Raw genomic sequence first — 21,847 nt, forward strand, 5'->3', positions numbered from 1 at the left:
TCACGCACCCCGGACGCGCCCCTTGTTGACGTCGCCGATAAGATAAGCCCGACAGTATGCGCCCTGACCCCGTATCCATTTCCATACTCTTCATCCAACTCCTTACTCCCCAATCCATTGAGCACATACACAAACCATCAAGATGGCGTTTACACTAGCAGACGTCATCGCCGAATACAACCATCATGGGCTATGCCTCACCCTCCACGCTAATCAGGACCCTTAACGCAATCGTCGAAGAGCGCAACGCCGCAGTCGCCGCCGGCGCTAGCTCTCCCAGCAGAACCAACCCTAAAAAGCGCAAAGCAGACAATAACACCAACGCCAAACCCATCCCCATCGCCTCCGACACCTCGCCAGAACCCGAATCCGAAAGCGACATAGACAGCGACGACCCCGCCCTCTCGCCAAAATGGACATGCGGGCAGATCCGGTCCAAAATCCGCAAACTGCTCGAAAAGGGATAAAGAGATTAAAGTCTCTGAGTTCCAGAATGCAGTTGGTGTTTCGTGGCGCGGGTACTATGATTTTATGAAGCAGGCGGGGGCTTGGAAGGGGGAGGATAGTGATACTTTTGCTAGCGCACATCAGTTCTTTATGAAGAGGGAGATTCTGGGGGTTGAGAGGAAGATGAGGGAGCAACGGAAGAAAGAGAAGAGGAAGGTTGATAATGAGAGGAGGAAGAAGAAGGATAGGGAGGCGTTAAAGGCTTTGGATTCGAATGTTGATGGCAATGCGCTTGCCAACACTAGCACTGGCACTGGCACCAAGGATACAAATGCAGATGCAGCACCAGCACCAGCAAAAAAACCCAAATCCCTCGCGGCGTCAAACAAACAAGCCAAAGAGGCCGAATTCACCCGCAAATACGACACCTCCACCATCTACCTAGAAGGCGAAGAAGACACCACCGTCGAAGTCTACGACCACTGCGATAAAATCCGCAAGAAGATCCACGCCGTGCTCAAAGGCCCCCTCATGACGCGCACGGCCTTCCTGCGCGAAATCTTAAAGACGTTTCCAGATTGCAGGGACGAGCCGTCTCGTGCTTTACAGGGGACAACGCTAACCTCGTTTTTGAGCAAGAAGGGTACGCGCGACGGGGCAACAAGTCTCATTTTCTACGCGGCGTATGTCTTCTTTGAGAAGTTGAGGGTTCGTGATGGGAAACCGAAGACGGCGTTTAGGGAGGAGATGGAGGATGTTTGGGAGGTTGATGAGGGGTTTGATCGGACTACGCGCCCGAATCAGACTTTTATCTGTCATGTTAGTCGAGTCATTTATGACGATGAGTATGGGCATATTAGGAGTGGACCCAGGTATTAGGTTGATACGCTGCGTTGCACTTCCTGAGGTGTGTGCGGTGAGGAGGAGTTTGCTCAGGTAACATAGCCAACACTCCAAGGTCTTTCTGGTCTGTATAGTATTTCGGGGTTTCTATTTGTCGATACCGTTCCTGGTGTTTTCTCTTGTACTTAGTTTCTCGGGAGCAGCTTGTTTGTATCTACTTGTCTTTTCAGCTATACAGAGTTGTCACTTTATTGAGTTTTGTCAGACGTCATAGGTATGGCTGGTTCATCGAGCAATTGAATACAACATGACAGTTACAGCTACCTACAAGCGAACGACCAAGCCAGAGCCCTCGCATAAACACCACCAAAATAGGAAAGCGCAACCAGCCTCGGGCGACCACGGGCACTGCAAGAAAGGAAGGTACGATTTGTAATCCACTATATGAGGAAGGCGCGATCCAGTCCCCAGATATTATCGCGGAAGAAGCGATGGGCCATGTAAAGGAGGAAGGTACAATTTGTAATCCAAGGCAATGAGGAAGGTGCGATGGACACCCTAAGTAGGTACTAGTTTGGAAGGCGCGACGGTGGATGGGGTGTATAAAGCGGCAGGTACGATTTGTAATACACTGAATACATGTGGAAGGTGCGATGGACGCAATGATTCTAGGTAGGGAGGCACGATTACATTGGAACGGAAATGCAATAGAAGATTGGAGGTGACGTCGAGGGCTTCAAAGGAGCATTCTGGAGGGTCAGTGCGAGGATGTAGAGGGTTGGTAGATGCTATGATAAGAGAAGCACACCATGGAATCCCGTCTCTATGAGCTGATGGAGTACCTAGTACAGGAATTCACTACGTTACAAGATCGTCAACTCTACGCGGACCAAACTTATGAGAATACATTCTTCATTGGAACAGGAAATATACAACACGCAAAACTATATGCAACAAGAACAACCGAACAATACCATATCAATATGCCTTCTAACCAGTGAAACAAACCACCGATAGTTTAATCAATGAATCAATCAATCATCAGACATGCCAAAATCTCCGTGTTTGAAACAATATGAGGAAACGCTATGAGACAAGATGACAGTAAAGGAAATAAACAATTCCAATATGGAAAGGAAAGAGACACAAGAAGTTTTTATCGAATCTATTGAGATCCGAGGTACTTGAGCACAGCCTCCTTCTCCTCGACGGGGAGAATGGAGAGAGCCTGCTGGACACCCTTGAGACCGCTTTCGCGGTTGGAGAAGAGGAGGTCGGAGATCTGGGAGGCGACAGACTGGGACTTGAGGGTGTCGATCTTCTCCTGGATGACTTCCTTGTTCTCCTCGTACCAGGTGGCGACGCGGCGGTCGTCGTCCTCGAGCTCGGTCTCGAGGAAGGGGGTCCAGGAGTGCAGAGTGCGAAGGTGGGTGGCGCGGGGAGAGTCGCTGGAGGAGGCAGTGGTGCCCTGGGCAATCGCTCCGCTGGCTTCGCCCTGGATGGGAGAAGGAGAGGCACGGAGCATGCGCTTGACGATGTACTCCTCGCTAATACGGCGGCGCACACGCCAGTAGAAGAAGCGACGGGCGTTCTTCCAGGTGAGGGCTCCGCGGATGGTGTTCTTAGCCTTCATGCGGCCGGCACGGTCGTGGAGATCAGCGAACTGCAGAGCGATCTGCATGTAGACAGGGAGGAGCTGCTCCTCACGAGCGGCCATCTTCTCCTTGATCTCCTGGAGCTTCTCCTTGGTGATGTTCTTGTCCTGGAGAGCGCGGCGGAGCTCACCGTAAGTGGGGTCAAGGCGAGCCATGGTCTCAAGCTGCTTCTCGCGACGGAACTTGATGCCAACAATACCCTCAGGCTCGAGGACACCACCACGAGCCTCCTCGTCAGCGTACATCTCCATCTGGTCGGGGTTGATTGTGGGATCAACGACGACCCAGGATCCACCACGGAGTTCACCGAAGGGAGGAATGTAGACAAAGATGGGTTGCTCATATTTGACGAGGGCATCGACGATGTAAGAACCGTACTTGAGGACCTCGTTGTACATGTCGCGCTGACCACCAGAGAAACCTCTCCAGTTGGCGAGGATCATGACGGGAAGCTGCTCACCGTTGTTGAAGTCACGGAGAGCCTGGGCGGTCTTGAACGAGGAGTTGGGGTACCAGACACCACCGGCCTCCTGGGTGATCATCTCCATGGAGTCGGGGTTAGCGGGGTCAGCAGGAGTGACGTTCTCAACCGCGCGGGTCTCAACAGCGATGACACCCATGGGGATACCGCCAAGACGAGCACGACCAACAACGACAGTGCGAGCCCAGCCACCGAGAGCCTCCTCGAAGGAGCCGGCATCGAAGAGACCGGGGAGGAAACCTTCCTCGTCCTGCTTACCCTCGATGAGCCAGCGGGTGTCGTAGGCCTGCTTGGAAGGAGGATAGTAGCCGACATCGCGGTCCCAAGTGTCGGAGACGGGACGGATCGGAGGAAGGGCACCCTTCTTTTCGGGGACGAAGGAAAGCCATTCAACGATCTTTTCGACACCGTCGAAGTCGTTGGCAGCAGTCATGTGGGAGACACCGTTCTTGTACATGATCTGGGTACCACCGAGCTGCAGGTTAGAAGTGTAGACTTCACGACCGAGCAGCTTGTTGATGGCGGGGGCACCAGTAAGGATGATGGGCTGGCCCTCAACCTGGATAGCACGCTGACCAAGACGGACAAGGTAGGCACCAATACCGACGGAACGGCAAGTGACAAGGGTGATGGTGAAGATGTCCTCGTAAGCACGGGAAGTGGCACCGGCAATGAGACCAGAGCCCTTGAGACACTCAACACCAAGACCATCCTTGGCACCGATGATGGTGGTAATCTTGTGGCGCTCCTCACCCTCATCGTGGATCAGCTCAGTAATGACCTCCTTCTGCTTGCTGGCATCGAACTTCTCCTTGACCTCGGGGGTGAGGTAGAGGTACTTGAAGCCGGCCTCGGGCTTGCTGGCATCGTTCCAGGCGACAGAGAAGTAAGGGATCAGCTCATCGGCCATACCGATACGGGCACCGGAGTTGGCAGACAGGTAGATGCGGGGGATACCGAGCTTCCTGGCCAATTCAGTACACTTGTGGAAGAACTTGTCTTCCAAAGGACCGAAAGAACCAATCTGGAAGGTGATGTCGTTGGCGACGATGATGAAGCGACGTCCAGCAGGGTACTCAGGAGTACGAGCAGTGACGAGCCAACCAACCATACCGTGAGTGTTGGTACCGGGTCCGCGAGAGATCTCAACCAGGTTCTCGGTGTCATCGAGGACAAGCTCGCTGTACTCCATGCACTCGCCAAGAGGAGGACGACGGTCGCCCAAGCTGGGAACCTTCTCAATGCCACGGGTCCAGGAGTTCTGGAAGGCCTCGCGGAAGAGCTCGGGGAAGTCGTAGACGTATTGAGTGCCCATAACGTGAGCCTTGTAACGCTTAGGCTGCAGCCACTCCTTGGTAGGGTAAGGAGTCGAGGCAGGACGCAAGTGGTTGGCACCAAGCTTGTTGGTACCACCAATGCTGTGAAGGAGCCACTCGCCCTTCTCGGACTTCTTCTCAATGTAGAGCTCAACCTGGATAATGTATCCTACGGTGTTGCTGATGATGACACGCAGAGGGTAGGGCATGCCAGTGGCGGGGTCAGTGCAGAGAATGCGGATCTCAGCACCGGTGACACGGAGACGCCAGAGACGGAGGCCGAAGCGGTCCAAGAAGCCGGCAAGAGCCTCCTCGACATCCTGGGGCTGCAGGTTGAAGACGGGGGAGAAGTTGATGAAGATGTGGTTGAGATCAGAGTTGTTGTTTCCAATAACCTCAAGAGCATCAAGAATGTCGTTCATCAAGCGGTCAGCCTCAGAAATGAGGTACTCAGCGGTGGGAATGTCGTCACGGAGACGGCCGGGACGCACGACAGCGCGAACGAAGTATCTTTTGTCCAAGGCCTTGTCGTTCTCAGGTCCCTTACCAATCGCCTCGTAGACGTGGATGTTCCTGTTCTCAGTGAAGACGGGCCTAATCTTGAATTTGGACAGACGGTTGAGCTCAAGCTGGAAGGCAAGAGCGGGCTCGCTGTGACGAATACTCTCATCCTCCTCGTAGGCGGGGCCACGGAAGGTGTAGTAGCTCGGGTAGACACCGTTCTTGCCGCAGATGAAGGTGACACGGCGGATACGGCGAGCGAGGAACTCGTCCTTGAAGTTGCCGACGATCTTGCTGATCTGAGCGACGATCTGAGAGTCCTCGAGGTCCTCAATGTCACGGATGGCAACGTTCAGAACTCCAGTAAGTTCGGGAGACTCGCTGTCGGAACGAGGAGCAGGACGGCGCTGGCCAGCGAGAGAAGCAGCAAGGCCTGGCTCAGAAGCCTTCTTGGCACCAACCTTGGGGAAGACCTCAAGAGCCTTGGCCAGGTACTCGTCGGCGTCCTCCAGGTACTGAACAGGGAGAATGACACCCTTTCTGGGAGTGTCGTTAGGGTTGTCGTTCAGCAGGTTGGACATGTCGCTGATAGAAGCGATGCGCTTGAAGGGGTTCTGCTCAGTGATGGGCGTGCTGGGGGTGGACGGGTGGGTAACAGCAGTCTGGGAGCCGAACTCAGGCTGACCCAACTTGCCCATGGTGAAGTCCCAAGAGACGAACGCAGGCTCACCGGTCCTGTGGTACTGCACGTCCTGGATGGTGTAGGCACGGTAAGCACGGCGCACGTAAACCTCAAGAGCGGCCAGGGTAACCCAGGGATCCTTGTGGACAAAGAATCTGGGGAGGACGTCGAAGACGGTGTACTTGGAGTCAACGACCTCCTTGAGAGATCCAAGGTCGGGCTCACGGTGGCTGAAGCCTGTCTCGCCATACTGAGACTCGGCAACAGAAGAGCGAAGGATAAGCTCCATCTGGGACAGACGCTCCTCCAGGGAGGGCAAAGCGCACTGGATGAGGACTTCACGGGCCTTCAGGGTGACCTTGGCGGCAGCGCGCGACTCAATCTCCGTCAGCTTCTTGAGAACAGTCTTGAAGTATTGACCAACGTTGGCCATGTCAGGCTGGTTGGGACGGTAGATCGACAGGATGGCAAGGATGAGGTCGTTCTTGGCACCAATGCGGCTGTGAGAAAGAGCGTAGCTCACAATGGTGGCAACATCGTCCTTGTGCTCCTCACGGAGAGCAAGAATACCATCCTCGTAGCGAGACTTGGAGCCAGAGAACAGCTTCTCAACGGCAACGTAGCTCTCGAGGAGACCAGCAAAGACCATGTATTCATGGGCCTTCAAGCCCTCGAGGTAGTTGTTGATAACCTGGACCAAGGGAAGGAGGGTGGTCTTGAGGATCTCAGCGTCTCCAGCGCTAACATTCTCTTCAATGAAGCGGACCATGGTCTTCTGCAGCTGTCTGGCAGGGAACTCAGTCTTGCGAGAGCGAGCGCGCTCGACAATGCTCTCAAGCTGAGCGTCCAACTTCTGGGGCATACGCGAGTGGAGGGCGGAAGACTGGGCGTTCCATTCGCTGTAGGGCAGCTCAGGGTCACGGAGGACAGTGATGAGCTCCTTGAGGGTGCTGTTCATGATCACCTGGTTGTCGTAACCCTTCAGGATGTTCTCCAAAATGCTGTGCAGAAGGAAGAAACGCTGAGCGGGCTTGTTACCAACAACCTGAGGGGGTCCAATCTCGGGAAGCTGCTCGGTGAAGGGCTGAGCGTGCTTGACGCGGGATGGGTCATCAAGGGCGAGGATACCGAGAATGTCACCAGCCTCGAGGGTGGCTCCGGGCTGCTTGATGAGCTGGACGATACCATCCTCCGCAGCAATCAAAGGCATGTACATCTTCATGACTTCGACTTCAGCATAAGCCTGTCCGGCGCGGACGTGCTCGCCGTTCTCAACAGTGAACTTGACAAGCTTTCCGGGAGAGGGAGTACGGAGCTGGGTGGGGTCGTTCTCCTGCTCGAGCAGGCAAGTCTTGCCGTCAACGCTGAGACGAGTAGCAGCAGCTTCTTCCTTCCAGTAGACGTTGTGGCTGCGACCGTTGAGGAGAACCAGGAGACCACCGTCAGCCAAGGCACGGACACCAACCGAGCACTTGGAGCCGTTGATGAAGAGATGGTAGCTATCAAGTGCAGCGCGCGTGGCGGTGAACTTGTACCGCTTACCCTCATAGATGAAATCAACGGGGAAGACAGTCTTGAGGACTTCCTTGGACGGGACCTGACCCTTGGAAATACCGGTGCGGTACTCCTCGAGGCGGGCCTCGCTGGCCTGGTGAGCCTTGGTGACGGCACCACAGATGACTGCAACGGTGGTGTCCGGGCGCTCAGCAGTCAGCTTGTTGGAAATAAGCTGATCCAACCAGCCAGTGGTGATTTTGTTCTCCTCGAAGGCGGGTGTCTCCAACAGCTTAATCAAGTATTCAATTGTTGTGCGGAAATCACCACGAATGCTCAATTCCTTCAGGGCGATGACCATGTGCTTCCGGGAGGCAGAACGGTTCTCACCGTAGGCGAAGATGTGACCGAATTGACTGTCAGAGAAACTGTGGATACCACCAGAGGTACCGACGGAGAAGTAACCCCAGACGTTGGACGAAGAACGGAAGTTCAGTTCGTGCATAGTACCACTGGAGGGCTTGAAACCCTCACCGGGGTCTTCGGAGGTGATACGACAAGCAGTGGTGTGGCCCTTGGGCTGAGGGCGGCGCTGAGTCTGCAAGCTGTCTTCCTTGGAGAAGTCAAAGTCAATCTCGCCGGAGGTGTTGGGGTCGACACCGTACAGCAGACGGATGTCACGAATGCGGTGCAAAGGGAGACCCATGGCAATCTGGAGCTGGGCAGCGGGCAAATTGACCCCGGTCACCATCTCAGTGGTAGGGTGCTCGACCTGGAGACGGGGGTTCAACTCCAGGAAGTAGAACTTGTCATCGGCGTGAGAGTACAGGTACTCAACGGTACCAGCCGAGACGTAACCCACGAGTCTACCCAAGCTGACAGCAGCACGCTCCATAGACTGGAAAGTCTCCTGGTTGGCGATTGTGACGGGAGCCTCCTCGATAATCTTCTGGTGGCGACGTTGCACGGAACAATCACGGCCAAAGAGAGAGATGTTGTTTCCGTACTGATCAGCCAGCAGCTGAACTTCCAAGTGGCGAGCATTACCGGCGAGCTTCATGATGAAGATCGGTGACCCGGGAATCTCGTTGGCCGCAGCATTGTATAGTGTGATAAATTCCTCTTCCTTCTCAACCTTACGGATACCCTTACCACCACCACCTTCGGAGGCCTTAATCATGACCGGGAATCCGATCTCCTTGGCCTTCTCAAGACCCTCCTGGGGAGAGAATGTGCAACCCTTGTTGTAGACCTCGTCCTCCACGGTAACAATGCCGTTCTTGTCAACAACGACATCGTCAACACCAGTTCCGGACCACGGAATACACGGGACATCGGCGTGTTGAGCAACAATTGTGGAAGAAATCTTGTCACCAAGAGAGCGCATCGCAGAGGCGGGGGGTCCAATGAAGATGATCTTCTTGGGGGAAGCAGCCAAAGACTCTGGCAACCGGGGGTTCTCAGAAGCGTGACCCCAACCAGCCCACACGGCGTGGACGTCCATCCGCTCAGCAACATCAACAATCAGCTCGACGTTGGCGTAGTTGTTGTTATTCGTGCCTCCGGGGACCTGCAAAAAAAAATTGTGATCAGCAAACCAAGTCCAAGCAACACAACCAAATATTTAGGGAGTGTCGCCTCATACCTCAACATATTGATCAGCCATACGAATGTAATCAGCGTTCGCCGTCAAATCTTCCGGGGTCGCCATGACTGTGAACTGAATGGCACGCTCGTTGCCAAAGGTCTCGTAGGCCCATTTCCGGACGGACCGAATCTCCTTGACGGCCGCAATACCGTTGTTGGCGATAAGGACCTATAGTAAGGAAACAAGCACAAGGTCAGTTTCCGGTGCTTCAAGCTCTCAATTCTCGCACGCGGGCAATTGCAAATTCAAACTCACCGAAGTAATAACGGAGTGACCCTCATGCTGGGCAACAAAATCCTTGACTGAGCTCGGGGGAGCAGCATCTAGGTGGTTGCCACCAATGAAATGTGAGGGGAGGTCATATTTGGCGGCTCTTGAGCCTCCGTGGCCGTTTGTCGTACTGTCGCCCATGGTTGCAATTCGATGTTTATTATGTATTAGGCGCTTCCCATGCGATATATACTAAGGGAGGTCGAGGACAAGTGTCGGAGAAAAAAAGAGAAAGTCGGCGAAAACAGCCCGAAAGTCCTGGGTGAAGAGGAGGGGAGAAGATACGGGCTTTCGTTCAAATCGTGAAACAAGAGGCGGGGTGAGAGTAAGTGATCCCTGCACAAGAGCGGCTTCCCTAAGAAACGAAAAGAAAAGAAGAGCCGGGGGGAAGGTCAATTGGGGAGGAGTGTGAGAGAAGAGAGGGTGCGGGAGGAAAAGCTGGGCTGACAGCAGAAGAAACGTTAGCCAGACCAGTCGCCAGGAAGTGAAGGGGTCCCCCAGTCAGTCCCAGAAAAATTGGAAGCTACCGGGAGGCGAGTCGCAAACGGCCAACAACACGGAGTGAACACTACTTACCACCAGTCTATGAGGAGAAGTGAAGAAGGGGAGGAGAAGAGCAACAAGAGGAAGAAAAGGAATTGAGTTCTTCTTTTCTTTTATCCCTCAAGAGATTCAGGATATGGTACAGAGGCGAAGGCAGAAGAAGAGAAGAAAAAGACCGAGCAGATCAGGAACGTATTGCGGATACGGCCCAAGTAAGTATTGAATCTTTCGGAGTCCGGCCAGTGTCTTTCCCACCCCATGAAATTGTGTTGTTGGGCCGCCCTCGACCCTCTTCCCACCACTTTTCTGCCCCGTTCTATACCCCTGGTCCTCAAGGTCCACTGTCCTTTACTTTCATTACAACAGTAGTCAAAGTCATGACTTGATAAGATCAAGTTGTTGGCTTGACCCCGAGTATTACTCCGGAAAGCCAGAGTTGGCTCCCAATCACACTTTGTCCGATTACGACAATCTATAAGGCTGTAATCGGTTTACACTCAGTGTAATCTATACACCATCATCCACTATGTAGATCTCGGCTGCGTTGAACGGCCCCCATCCACGCGCAATTCCACGGCCAGAATAGAGTGGGCGACAATTCATCTTAAAGCCTCGGTTCCTATCAAGGAATTATTCTACATCATTCTATCTACTGCTAATGCTCGTAAGCTGCATGTAAGCTGACTATAGTGATGTTGGCCGGAGTATAGTAAGCTTCCATCAAGATAGTAGATAGCACGGGAGCCGGCTCGGGAGTTTATTCCTACCGTAGTATTTAGGCCATCGACAATTCCGGACCTCAAAGATAACCGAAGAGTTCGGATCGCACTTGGTAAGTGTGGCAGCTACAGTTTCAGATGTTTTAAGGTTCGTTCTTAATGGCACGTCAACGACTCTAAAGCAACAGACGATTGATTTCCAGGTACACTTGCTATCAAAATGCTCCGTGCTCCGTAGAGACTCGGTACAATATGGGGTGTAACCTCAATACAAGTGGTACCCAGCTGCCGGAAAAGCACTAACCGTGTTTGGAAATTGTTGGCACCGGCCAAGTATCCCACCAATCAGTAGCTGCGGAATTGGTGCTCGCGTTGGGGGAATTCCCATATGGGAAGTGATCGGCCTCAGCAAATCCCCTGAGTGAGTACGATATACAAACGCACGTGACATTGCTCAGGTTCCTAAGGCTGAGGCTAACCAACTCCGGCGTAGTCCCTGGCTGAAGTCGTGATCCTGATCCTGTTCCTTAATCATTTCTCTAGCCAGTGGGGGCTCAGAATGCTGCTGTCAGGCCGTCGCCTGGTCTCAGCTTGTGTCAGCTAAATGCCAATCGCTGATCGAACTCGAGATCTATAACTCGTGTTGTCGATTATCGACAACCTCCAGGTGGCCATCATTTGCTTCGAGCGCTTTCTCGGGATCGATTGCTTGGACGTCTTTTGCAAGCCCCAGGCCACGATTAACAGCCCTGAGTTCCTGGAAGTTTGATTCAGCAGTCCAGGCCCACGGCGAATCAGCCGCAAACAGAAGGTCGATCTCTTCCAGCGTCCTTTGGCTCGACTCCGGGTAGAAAGCCCACACTACCGAGCGTAACATCAGTAAGTTATCGCGCTAAGCATGTAGTTCGGTAATCCGGTAGTTCGGTATCCAACCTACCAATCGGTATACTGATGACGTTCACTGCGCCAAAAACATACATCGTCTTCTCTCCAAGAGCGTCGAAAACATACGGCAGGGCGAGAGTCAATGACCTGGACTTGTCAATCATACAGCTTCCGAGTCATGGAGTCATTAGACATACCCGTTGCCCAGACTCCAACCTACCACTCCCCATGCGTTGCCTTTCGCGCGACACATTAGGGGAAAGATCTCAGCGGGATATAGCCACGGAATCGTGAGCCATGTAGCACCGAATATGAAAGTATAGAGATACACCATTGCCTGGCCTGCCGCTCCCCACCAGAGGGTCCAACGGCGCCCTATCCGATCCAATGTAAAGACGCAGATGAGGGTCGCAAAAGTATAAAAATATATTGTTCAGGCCAGCAATCCACATGGACTTCTGGGAACCGAATCCTGCGATCTTGAAAATTGCTGTAGCATACGTATTAGCCTGTATCGTTGAGGGATTTGGTCTACGATGCGTACTTGGGGCATACATAGTGACATCCGCGATGCCTGTCCAACTCTGCATAATCTGAAGCCATATCACCAGCTGGACCCGTCTCGCAATATGCAGATCCTCAGAACCTAACCCAAACAGCATGTGGAAGTATGTCGCCTTTTTGGAAGTGCTACGTTCCAATTCAATGACTGCCTCAATTTCGTCCATTTCTCTCTCTACTCGGACCATGTCCTCTGCCCCGCGCAAGCGAGTCAGGACATAATGAGCCTCTTCCCGTCGTCCTGCCGTACACAGCCACCTAGGCGACTCGGGGAAGAACCAGCAGCCTCCAAGCAATACCAAGAGCATGACAACCTGGAAAGCAATGGGGAACCGCCACTGAAACTCCGAGCTACCGCCGTCAATGAAGCTTAGCCCATATCCGAGCTAGTAAGCGACTACCACACCCAAGATGTTTGAGGTAAACACCATGGCGATGAACTGGCCTCGAGATTGATACTCTGCCACTTCCGAGCCATAGACAGGCACGATTACATTGAGTATGCCTGTGCCGATACCGTTCACCAGTTGAGCAACAATGATCCACGATGGGGTTTTGGCGGTACATTGCAGAAGGGCTACAACAATGCCCCAGCGTGTGCCGATGGCGAAGGATTTGATTCTACCGAATCGGTCACCGACGGAACCTCCGATAAAACATCCTACTAGTGTACCCAGATAATACACTGAGGTTATTCCACCTTGAAGAAGCGTCGCTAGACATACTAATCAGAAGGCAACTTAAAGATACTTGGGGTAAGGAAAAGACAAACCAGTGACGATGGCTTCTCCCTAGTCTGTATAGCCAAGACCCATGATCTCGAGATAAGACTGGGAGCCGTTCACTCCTCCCATCATTCCCTGGTCAAATCCTTACTTTTAAATCAGCAAGCCATTCAGCTATATATAATAGGGTATAAGACAAGGATCAGCCTCTGACCGAAGAAGAAGATCGCCAGCCCAGCAAGGCAGTTTACCGCAGCCAATAGCCGCCCCTTTTGCAGTCTCGAAGTGATCTTCCATCCTACTCGTTCGTCGTTAACCATACTTGATGATTGCTCTGTGTGAACTAGTGTCCTCGTCGATTGCGCAGGGGCATGGCTCTGAAAGCTGGAACACACACAATTATGCACATATATATGTTACCCGCACCGTTTACCCCTTGGGGTATTAAAAGCTAATAGGGACGCACGAATAAGCGGCTTTCCCCTTTTTGTTGAATGACGAGCCATGATCCGGGGCCGTCGTTATGACCGGGAGCTAAGAGATCGGTCCGTCCCGTCTCGAGGGTCGTCTATACGCCCAATGGGCGACGCCGAAGAACGGGCCTCATGCTGCTCTGTAGGATACCGGACATTGAAAGCACTGAGCACATCTTAAAGTGAACATCATGGGACGACGTCTGATGTGAGGGCATACCTGAAAGGTTTTGTTCTATTCTCTCGATACAAACATATAGAGTAGTATCCATCCAACCTAAGTTAGCCAGTGGTAATGCCTATTGTAAGGTATTGGCACCAAATGAAAGAACACGACCGCTCTTGGAAATTGAATCTTATGGCAATGACTTACATGAAAGACCACTGGCCTGCCTGCTATGGCAGCAGCAGTTATTGCTGTCTAACACCAGCTCCGTCTCGTACCATTGCTTCCCTCGAGACGGGACCTTGAAACGGCTCAAGGCCTCAGAAGTACTCACCTACATTAGTCGGATAGATTGGACCTCTGGCTTCATGCAATGGGTGAAAGAATTCCAAAGGATTAGGTGGTGTACTTTGAAAGGGATATGCTCGTGTTGCTAGGAATGGAAGGTGCCACCTGCGGCCAGAGCCAGTCGTACTTCCTCTCCACCGTATTCGCAGAACCACTCTCGGCCTTACATCGCTTTCCCAGTGACCTCCTACCCTACTCTCCAAGTCCCACTATCTTCAACCTTTGACGACGCTGTGGCCATGTTGCTTTTATCCCCCGCAGTAGCTATTTACAAGGGCAGCCCCCTGCACTCACCCTCTCACACTAGCCCGCTGGTCTCTCCTTTGCGATAAGTGGCAACTATGCGCCACCGAGTTTGATTTCCGCCTCATTGAGCTACTGACCTCAGGTTCTGGTAATATACAGGATAATCCACTGGCCCGCAGCATCTCTCCCATATCAAAGCAACCAGCAAGCATCCCCGCCCCTCAAACCTTCGGTCTCAACGCATAAAACCTCACAGGCAACAGCTTAAAGTTCTTCGGAAACCCCAGCTGCAACTCAGATATAATAACCCTCATCCCCGCCTCCTCAAACAGCGCCCTGAATTTCTCATTCGTCCTCGTCACACTGCTATCCTCTTCATCATACATATCATTCCCAGCCGGGTCCGTCGACATATTCTCCTTGAACACAATCATCCCCGTCTCCGCAAGTGCTCCCCGGCACCTCCTGAGAAGTTCCAATAGCTGGGCATCACTCAAATGCCCCACGCAGAATTGAATCCAGATAAGATCATACTTCCTACCCTCAGCAGGAACCCAATCTTCCAATCCAAGGGTGTAAACATCCCCAACAACCCCAGTTTTCTTCATCTCACTTGCACAAAGCACATCCGTGAACTTTTCCACTGGCTCAACAGCATCAACAACATCACAAACATGTCTCAGAAACCCCTCCGTTACCCTTCCAACCCCAGCACCACAGTCCACAGCCCGATGTAATTTCCCCTCAGTTGAACACCCAGGAATCAACCGCCGAGTCTTCGCCAGGAAAGACCGGGACCCGCGCAGATCTATGCGTGTGTACCAGGGGTATGTACCCAGCATGCCCAACATGCTAGTTGCTGTTGCAGGGACGCTATTCCAATAATTTATTGATGCCGTGGGATTGATGTTTGAATCGACCTGGACAAGCCTTTGGTCGCCTTCATCTTGAGCAATATTCGAGGAGGACATTGTGTAATGTTTCAAGTATATAGCAAAGGCTAATATGGTAGAGATGGGAGTCCTGCTGGAAAAGTTGAAGATCTTTTGGGCTAAACTACATTCGGCAATTTACAGGGCTGGACGTGGTTAGTAAGCTAAACTAAGCCCAACTTGTCTTGGAACGACAACGACCGGGAACAGGTGGGAAAGCCTACGCCCTACAATATAAACACATAGGTAAGTAGGTCATCTTGATATTTATTCAATTTCAAAGTCACTGGGTATTAGAACGCCTAAAGACAACGATACACAGGACCAAATATACAACCAAAGAAATAAGCGCTGAGACACAGCTTGGACGCCGATGGGAGCCTTGAATCTCCCCGGCAACAAAAGTCCACACTTCAGATACAAGTCTCTGACTGTACAGGTATGTGGCTGGGGATAAATAAAACGAACACAGAAACCCAGTCTATGAGCAAACTGGAGTAATAACCTTTCCAAGGTACTCCGGGGTTGAGAGAGATCTTCCAATAACACCGTGAAGCCCAGTGATCAAAAGTCGAAGAAGGACCTGCATGTATCCTGAACCATCAAAAGGTGATTAAAAAGCTATTCGGGCCGTCAAAGTATCAAAGTGCTCTAATCCGCGCGCAACAAATTCAAAATGTCTCCCCAAGGTCTCCAGCTGCTGGCTTCGTCTGGGGCGGGCCCATTGTGTTGTGTCGACGGAAGCTCCGAGGCGCTGGGATACCGGACACGGTCCGTTTCTTCACACCAGTTGGGGTAGAGAATGATGGAAGGCGAGTAGGGCGCGACGCGCTGATCTTCGCACGCGACATCTGTTCGGAAAGATCCTGGTCTTCGTCTTCGTCTATATACGACATGCCGTTGAGTGGGGTGGACTGTCCCGCAGGGTTGCTGAGCGACGAGCGCGGCCGCCGGCTTTCGGTAGTCGGATTCGTCGAATAATGGCCGAGCGGAGTCTTCGTACGACTCTGTCGACTTTCCGGGCGGTTCGACGGTGTTACACTCGGATGGGTGCTGTGACTGAAAGAACTAGAGAAGCTAGTGCGGCTGCTGGGGCGACTGTCTCCTTGAGTTCGGTAAGAGGGGCGACTTGATGTGACATAAGACGGGTCGCCATCCCGCAAGGATGAGCTGAAGCTGCTGCCGCTCAGACGCTTGCGAGTATCTCGGCGCATCGAAAGAGTCGAGGCGCCAGGACTATCACCAAGGATAGATCCCGCCCGAGACGACGCTCGTGAGGCGGTCTCGGACGGCGGAGGTAGCTTGGATTTGGCGGATTGCACTCTCTCTTCCAGCTTCTGCATCTTTCCAATAAGTCCTCGAATCTGGTGCAGCGATCCAGACTTGGGGATCGCCGACGGTCGGTTCACGGGGTTGGTACTGGCGTTGTTCGGCTTGGTTAGGCTGGGTCGAGAAGTAATCGATGAGGCAGTAGAGCGACCATTGCTGAAGTTGCTGAAAGCGAAAGAGGTTGCCCGGTTGTGTGTTTGGAATCGTGGAGGGGGCCTGCCGCCATACATAGAGCGCGAAAATGATTCCTGCGCCGAGGCTTTCTGGAGCGGGAAACCAGATGACGCGTTCAGCGACTTGCGCATGCTGGTCGACGTCTCAGATATGGGAGGCGATGGCGGCGTTGCGGTAGCGGAAGCCAAAGATAGTGACAATTTGGCTGGAGGTGTACTGAACAAGGGTGACGACACTGTTGAGTCTCCTGGCGATCGATCGAAGATCTCAGGAGTATGCGGCGTTGACGGACTGCGACCCAGAGGTGCAGGGCGACGGCGCCGGCCACCGTTTCGAAGCTTCTCTTGCACGATTTCGGTTTCGATCTTCAGTTCGTTCAACTCGTCGCGTAGGCGCTGGTTATCGATACGCAGATCTTCACGTTCCTGTTCACCGTGCTTAACCTCCTCTTCCAGAAGAACCGCTCTCTCGATAGCCATATTGAACTTAGACTCCATGTCCTCCAGGGACGAGGTCGTGTGACGAGCCTGACGTTCAAAGTCATCGTTGGCAACTTCCGTGTCTCGCAGCTTCAGCTGTAGTGATAAAGTCGTTTCTCGTAGCGAGGTGATTTCCTTCTGCAGCGAATTCTGGGCGGTGCTGGCTTCGGATTTGGACTGCTTGTACTTGGACTAGAAAGAAACCGATCAGTTTTGTGTCGCTAGAAGCCAGACAATTCTTTGTGAAAGCTCACCTTCCATTCATCCACTTCATATCTCAAGTTGTCCACCTTTTCCTTTAGTCCTCGCTCGCGTTTCTCAGACGCCTCGATTTCCTTCTCTAACTCCGCTTCCAATTCGCGACTGGACGCCTGGAAGTCGGCGAGCTCGGACTCGAGCTGCTCATACTGCTTTTTGTAGTATGCAAGCTGATCCGATCGAGAGCTAGTCCCGTTGGCGCTCTTTGTAGAAGGTTCATCGGCGGAAGGCATCATGCCCACACCAGGCGAGGCCGGTGTAAAGGGCGCACGTTCCAGGGGTCCACGTCAGAGGATGCAGCGATCGATAAAGATAAGCGATAGCGATCGAGGAACGGTTGCCGAGTAATTTAAGATCCAATTTCCAAGTGCCACCCGTTTATCATATACGCAATCCCGGTGTTGCGTCGTAGAAACCGGTGTGCATGGGCCGGGTCGGTGGTTGGAGGGGCCGAGGCGGTGTCGCAGCAAACAGGTCGCGACGGCGGAGGAACAGGAGGTGGCGAACGAAGTCGAGGACAAAGAGAGGCGAAATGCGCCCAATGTCGACTTACCTGAAGCGCATCCCTCACAGCCGGCTGAGGGATGTAGAAGTTGTTGGCGTAGCGGTGGCTGGAGGGGTTTGTTGTTGACGAAGTTGGGGGAAGGAGATGTGATACAAGCCGGCCTGGGAACCATGTGGATGCGCTGTGACCACGGGAACAACAACACTGGCCTAGCCTGCCCGGGCGGTGACTGCGGCGATCCCGCTAGACAGAGTGGGCTTAGTTGGGTCTGCTTTATCTTCAGGCATCAAGCGCGTGGCATTACAGAAGAATGTGCTCTGCATACTACAAGTATAGCACCAGACATTGGATTCCAGAGTCGGCCCCTTGGGCATGTAACATTCAAATTGAGCTGACATAAACAGTATAGCGCGCCGTCAGACTATATGGTCGGCAATCAAGACACTCACTCCTTACAGATGCAGCTTGGCTGAAACATAATACTGAAACTTGCTGACAGTGAGAGATCATCTCGATATATACTTCAACCAGCAGCTCCTTCATGAACTGAGTATAAGTACTTTGAGCGCACCAAGCTCGAGCACAAATTCTGCCGTACCTTGCAGCTGCCGTAGCCACAGCCTTATGCGACATATCCACCTTTCATTCGCAAAGCCCAAATTTTGAAGCATAGGGTACATGGAATTGGGCTGCTGTTGGTATTGTCACAGAATGCCGTGGCAGTTGGTCTACGATCTCGGAAGTCACGGGAGACCACGTGATGCCCAGTGAGCACACACTTCTGCTGCCTCACTCACTTCAGCCTCGCGCAGCACACACGCGACGAGGTCAATGTTACCGGAGTTATTGGGCTCTCAAATCCATGTTTCATAGTCTTGATTGAAACCGGCGGAAACACTTTCATTTTTCATTCCCTGGTGAGTCAACTTTTCAAGGATGGGCCTGAGTTCTGGGGCTTGGTCCACTCAACTCCCGACATACATCTGGTGCCTGCTATAACCACGCACGAGATGATCTTGGGCTTCCATCGTTTTTCTTGGGCACTGCTTCCACGCACTGCCCGGCTCAACGGTCATTATTATTGACCAGACCGTGTTTCGCCTCGTTATCCACTGGATACATTGGTGCCTTTGATGATGCTGACGCTGCTTTAAGGTCCTTCCTTTGCAGGTGAACCGCCATGGCGGACCCCACTGATCTGAATCTCGATGCGCCGAGTGATCTTCAAGATATCCCGGAGATGTCGATGCAGCTTGTTCCTCCGCCGGAGGCAACTTTTCCAGATAAGTAAGTCTTCTTTCATAGCTCTGGAAATCAGTAATTAACTGTACAAGATCATCCCTACTTGCCTCAGTGCAAGCCCACGCCAAAGCCCATGGCTACAATGTGGTTGTCAAATCATCGAGCACGCCCACCGAGAAAAAGCCAGGGCGAACAGCAAAAGTCTGGCTTCGATGTGACCGAGGGGGGCACTACCGTCCGCGAAATGGTCTTACTGAAGAAACTCGGAAGCGAAGGCGCACGTCCCGCTTGATGGACTGTCCGTTCATGCTAGTTGCAGCTGGAACTCCTGGCATCTGGTCGCTGAGCGTTTTGAACCCTACGCATAACCATGGCCCTATCGTTGAAAAACCACGACAGGTTCCTCATCATAAGGTCCGGAGAGGCCAAATTGCTGCTGTTCCGTACGACTGGCCTCATGATGCGACCCTCACGCCATATACAACTGCGTTGGTCATCATTGATATGCAAAAAGACTGTCAGTATCTACTCCAAATCGAGTGATGATGCCTTGTTGACAAATAACAGTCTGTGCCCCCGGCGGCTACATGGAATTCCAAGGCTACGACATCTCAGCCGCGCGAGCCCTAATCCCCAAACTCCAAGAACTCCTAAACACATTCCGCTCCGCCGGATTCCCCATCTACCACACCCGCGAAGGCCACCGCCCAGACCTCTCAACCCTCTCCAACCGCGAAGCCTACCGCTCCCAAAACAACCCCTCTGGCCTCGGCATCGGCTCTCAAGGACCCCTAGGCCGCCTCCTAATCCGCGGCGAACTAGGCCACGACACCGTCGACGAGCTGTACCCTCTCCCCGGCGAGCCCGTGATCGACAAGCCGGGCCGCGGCGCCTTCGCACACACAGACTTCGAGCTCCTACTGCGCAACAAGGGCGTTAAGAACCTTGTTATTGCGGGCGTTACGACGGACGTCTGTGTTTCTACGACGATGCGCGAGGCGAATGATCGGGGTTTTGACTGTGTCGTTTTGGAGGATGGGACGACTGCTGCGGAGCCCGGGTTGCATGTTGGGACTATTGAGAGTGTTAAGGCTGAAGGGGGGATCTTTGGCGCGGTTGCGAAGCTGGATGATGTTATTCATGCGGTGGAGAATTTCAAGGCTGTTACGGTGAAGAAGTTGGCGCCGCAGATGACGTCGTGATCTCTTATCCGTGTCCTTCTGTGTCTACTTGGAGGTGAAGTGATGTGTTGCAAAACAAGTCTGCTTAGCGATTTCAAGCTCAATTCTCGAATCAAAATGGATATTAGCAGTAATTGAAAACGATTAAAAGATGTTTACCCTAGTCCACAAACGCCTCGCCAGCCAACAAGAACACATAACCCATCTAATCCCTAGCTATCAAAACAAAGAAACGAAAAGATGATGAATGGACTATAACCACTTCCTCCCCGCCGCACTAACCCTAGACCTAAAAACCGGACTCCTGATCTCCATCCCCCTTCTATAAAACGGACTCATGACCGTCTTAACATACCCCTCATAAACCTCCGTCATGAATTGCCTAACCGCCTCCTCAGTCTGCGGCGCCGTCGGGTTCGCCGCTATAGAGGAACTCGATGTCCGTCCGGTTCCCATGCCCATACCGGACCCGCTGAATAGACCAGAGCCTGTACTTGACCCGCCTAAGCTCATTGTGCTTCCTGAGATTGACCCGCCTGCACCTGTTCCGGATGAGGAGGGCGGGAGGGTAGGTTGGGGTGGTTGGTGTAGTAACAGGAAGCGCGTGCCGGAGGGAGTGAGGAAGGCGGATATATATGCTGACGCAGGCGGGTATGAGTCGATGTTCTTTAGATACCTGTTCGGATGAATCAACATTAGCTGCCATTGCCCATCACTAGAAGGAGAATAAAAATTTGGCAAAGACGGGCGTACATATTGCCCCCCATCCACTGCGCCTCCTCAAGCATATCTAGAGAAGAGTGAATAATAAACTGCGTCATGTACGTGTTTTGCGCGGCGTGCGCGGAGTCCGGGAAGCGGAAGCGGGCGATGCCATCGCCGCCAGACTTGGAGGTGCCGAAGGCGATGTTGAATAATGGGACGTCGGTGGGGGAGAGAATTGTGAAGTAGTAGGACATTTTGGATAGGTGGTTGGCGGAGTGGTCCGCGGGGAATTGGGGATGTTGTTTCGTTGGAGCTCTGCGGTGCGGACTGCGGAGAGGACTGGGAGCGAATGTTGTCCACCGCGGAGGAACAGCGGAGGTAAATGTCACGTGGTGATATGATAAGAGCCCGCTGAGCTGCGGCGGTGGTTGGTGGCTGTCACGTGAAAGACATGAGCTGTCGGAGCATACTGCCACCCGTTACCGCCTGCCCCTAGGGTCGACCTCGCTTAGTCATACATTAGTCAGGTAGAGTTATCTTAGCTAGGCGGCCATACCAGCCACCCAATGGAAGATTATCCATCGCTTCCCACAGGTAATGAGCCCTCTACGCGTAGAGAATACGGTTTCTTGCTAGTATGTGATATGCAGAACTGATTCTCGAAGCCCCAAGCAACTTGCTACGCGAATTTTCAGCACCCCAAACCCGTACGAGGGGGGGTAAACAACAACATTGTGGATCCTTGAATCAGGAACCATAACAAAGGCATTTTCTTGCTAGAATGCCACCAAAAGCCTCACGAGGCGCCAAATCAAACCAAGTACAATTCCAGATGACAATAAGGAATCGATCTTACACGTCGGAGACACCCATATCTACCGACAGTCCAATATCGATGGATTCAACCACCAAAGGCCAATCAGACGACCCTGCCATAAAAATGGAGGAAATACGTGCTGAACTACTCTGCCAACTGCGCGAGGAGATGGCCAAGCAAATGCGCGAAGATATCAGGCGCGAGATACAAGCAGAGCGATCT

At 52.7% G+C, this 21,847-nt stretch overlaps 7 protein-coding genes across 7 annotated transcripts; 2 read left to right on the forward strand and 5 right to left on the reverse strand.

Annotated features, from left to right (window-relative positions):
• Nucleotides 1-185: 185 nt before the first annotated feature.
• BDV14DRAFT_196987 (uncharacterized protein) lies at nt 186-1,326 on the forward strand (the record flags this gene model as incomplete). Its single annotated transcript, XM_073772567.1, has 2 exons — nt 186-433; nt 462-1,326. 2 exons carry the CDS (start codon nt 186-188, stop codon nt 1,324-1,326), a joined length of 1,113 nt encoding a protein of 370 aa, XP_073631650.1.
• A 772-nt stretch (nt 1,327-2,098) lies between these two features.
• BDV14DRAFT_167535 (acetyl-CoA carboxylase ACC1) lies at nt 2,099-10,151 on the reverse strand. Its single transcript, XM_073767700.1, has 4 exons — nt 9,914-10,151; nt 9,323-9,780; nt 9,065-9,235; nt 2,099-8,989 (listed from the first exon to the last, which is right to left on the reverse strand). Exons 2-4 carry the CDS (start codon nt 9,476-9,478, stop codon nt 2,456-2,458), a joined length of 6,861 nt encoding a protein of 2,286 aa, XP_073631651.1. The 5' UTR covers nt 9,479-9,780; nt 9,914-10,151; the 3' UTR covers nt 2,099-2,455.
• A 1,079-nt stretch (nt 10,152-11,230) lies between these two features.
• Nucleotides 11,231-13,090, reverse strand: BDV14DRAFT_187745 (major facilitator superfamily domain-containing protein; the record flags this gene model as incomplete). Its single annotated transcript, XM_073770987.1, has 8 exons — nt 11,231-11,460; nt 11,537-11,631; nt 11,682-11,859; nt 12,068; nt 12,102-12,431; nt 12,474-12,760; nt 12,818-12,832; nt 12,985-13,090. The coding sequence occupies 8 exons, from the start codon at nt 13,088-13,090 to the stop codon at nt 11,231-11,233; spliced, it is 1,242 nt and encodes a 413-aa protein (XP_073631652.1).
• An 828-nt stretch (nt 13,091-13,918) lies between these two features.
• BDV14DRAFT_167539 (N-terminal protein methyltransferase) lies at nt 13,919-15,073 on the reverse strand. The gene has a single exon (XM_073767701.1). It carries the CDS (start codon nt 14,972-14,974, stop codon nt 14,225-14,227), a length of 750 nt encoding a protein of 249 aa, XP_073631653.1. The 5' UTR covers nt 14,975-15,073; the 3' UTR covers nt 13,919-14,224.
• On the reverse strand, nt 15,074-17,916 carry nde1 (nuclear distribution protein NudE). Its single transcript, XM_073767702.1, has 2 exons — nt 17,172-17,916; nt 15,074-17,109 (listed from the first exon to the last, which is right to left on the reverse strand). The coding sequence occupies exons 1-2, from the start codon at nt 17,409-17,411 to the stop codon at nt 15,607-15,609; spliced, it is 1,743 nt and encodes a 580-aa protein (XP_073631654.1). The 5' UTR covers nt 17,412-17,916; the 3' UTR covers nt 15,074-15,606.
• Nucleotides 17,917-18,860: 944 nt separating this feature from the next.
• BDV14DRAFT_196992 (cysteine hydrolase family protein) lies at nt 18,861-20,124 on the forward strand (the record flags this gene model as incomplete). The annotated part of the gene is made up of 3 exons (XM_073772568.1): nt 18,861-18,967; nt 19,015-19,439; nt 19,490-20,124. The coding sequence occupies 3 exons, from the start codon at nt 18,861-18,863 to the stop codon at nt 20,122-20,124; spliced, it is 1,167 nt and encodes a 388-aa protein (XP_073631655.1).
• A 115-nt stretch (nt 20,125-20,239) lies between these two features.
• Nucleotides 20,240-21,129, reverse strand: BDV14DRAFT_145730 (TRAPP subunit TRS20). Its single transcript, XM_073766438.1, has 2 exons — nt 20,857-21,129; nt 20,240-20,779 (listed from the first exon to the last, which is right to left on the reverse strand). Exons 1-2 carry the CDS (start codon nt 21,060-21,062, stop codon nt 20,356-20,358), a joined length of 630 nt encoding a protein of 209 aa, XP_073631656.1. The 5' UTR covers nt 21,063-21,129; the 3' UTR covers nt 20,240-20,355.
• Nucleotides 21,130-21,847: the final 718 nt, after the last annotated feature.

The sequence above is a fragment of the Aspergillus stella-maris genome (genome assembly GCF_047715825.1).
Source record: "Aspergillus stella-maris strain CBS 113639 unplaced genomic scaffold BDV14scaffold_8, whole genome shotgun sequence".
NCBI classification, from domain to species: domain Eukaryota; kingdom Fungi; phylum Ascomycota; class Eurotiomycetes; order Eurotiales; family Aspergillaceae; genus Aspergillus; species Aspergillus stella-maris.

Coding starts and splice junctions, on each gene's coding strand:
- BDV14DRAFT_167535 (XM_073767700.1), bottom strand. CDS start 9,478: ATGGGCGACAGTACGACAAACGGCCACGGAGGCTCAAGAGCCGCCAAA. Junction 9,236..9,322: donor GTCACTCCGTTATTACTTCG/GTGAGTTTGAAT, acceptor TCCTTACTATAG/GTCCTTATCGCCAACAACGG. Junction 8,990..9,064: donor TGGCTGATCAATATGTTGAG/GTATGAGGCGAC, acceptor TTTTTTTTGCAG/GTCCCCGGAGGCACGAATAA.
- BDV14DRAFT_167539 (XM_073767701.1), bottom strand. CDS start 14,974: ATGTCCTCCTCGAATATTGCTCAAGATGAAGGCGACCAAAGGCTTGTC.
- nde1 (XM_073767702.1), bottom strand. CDS start 17,411: ATGATGCCTTCCGCCGATGAACCTTCTACAAAGAGCGCCAACGGGACT. Junction 17,110..17,171: donor ATGAAGTGGATGAATGGAAG/GTGAGCTTTCAC, acceptor GTTTCTTTCTAG/TCCAAGTACAAGCAGTCCAA.
- BDV14DRAFT_145730 (XM_073766438.1), bottom strand. CDS start 21,062: ATGTCCTACTACTTCACAATTCTCTCCCCCACCGACGTCCCATTATTC. Junction 20,780..20,856: donor CAGTGGATGGGGGGCAATAT/GTACGCCCGTCT, acceptor TCATCCGAACAG/GTATCTAAAGAACATCGACT.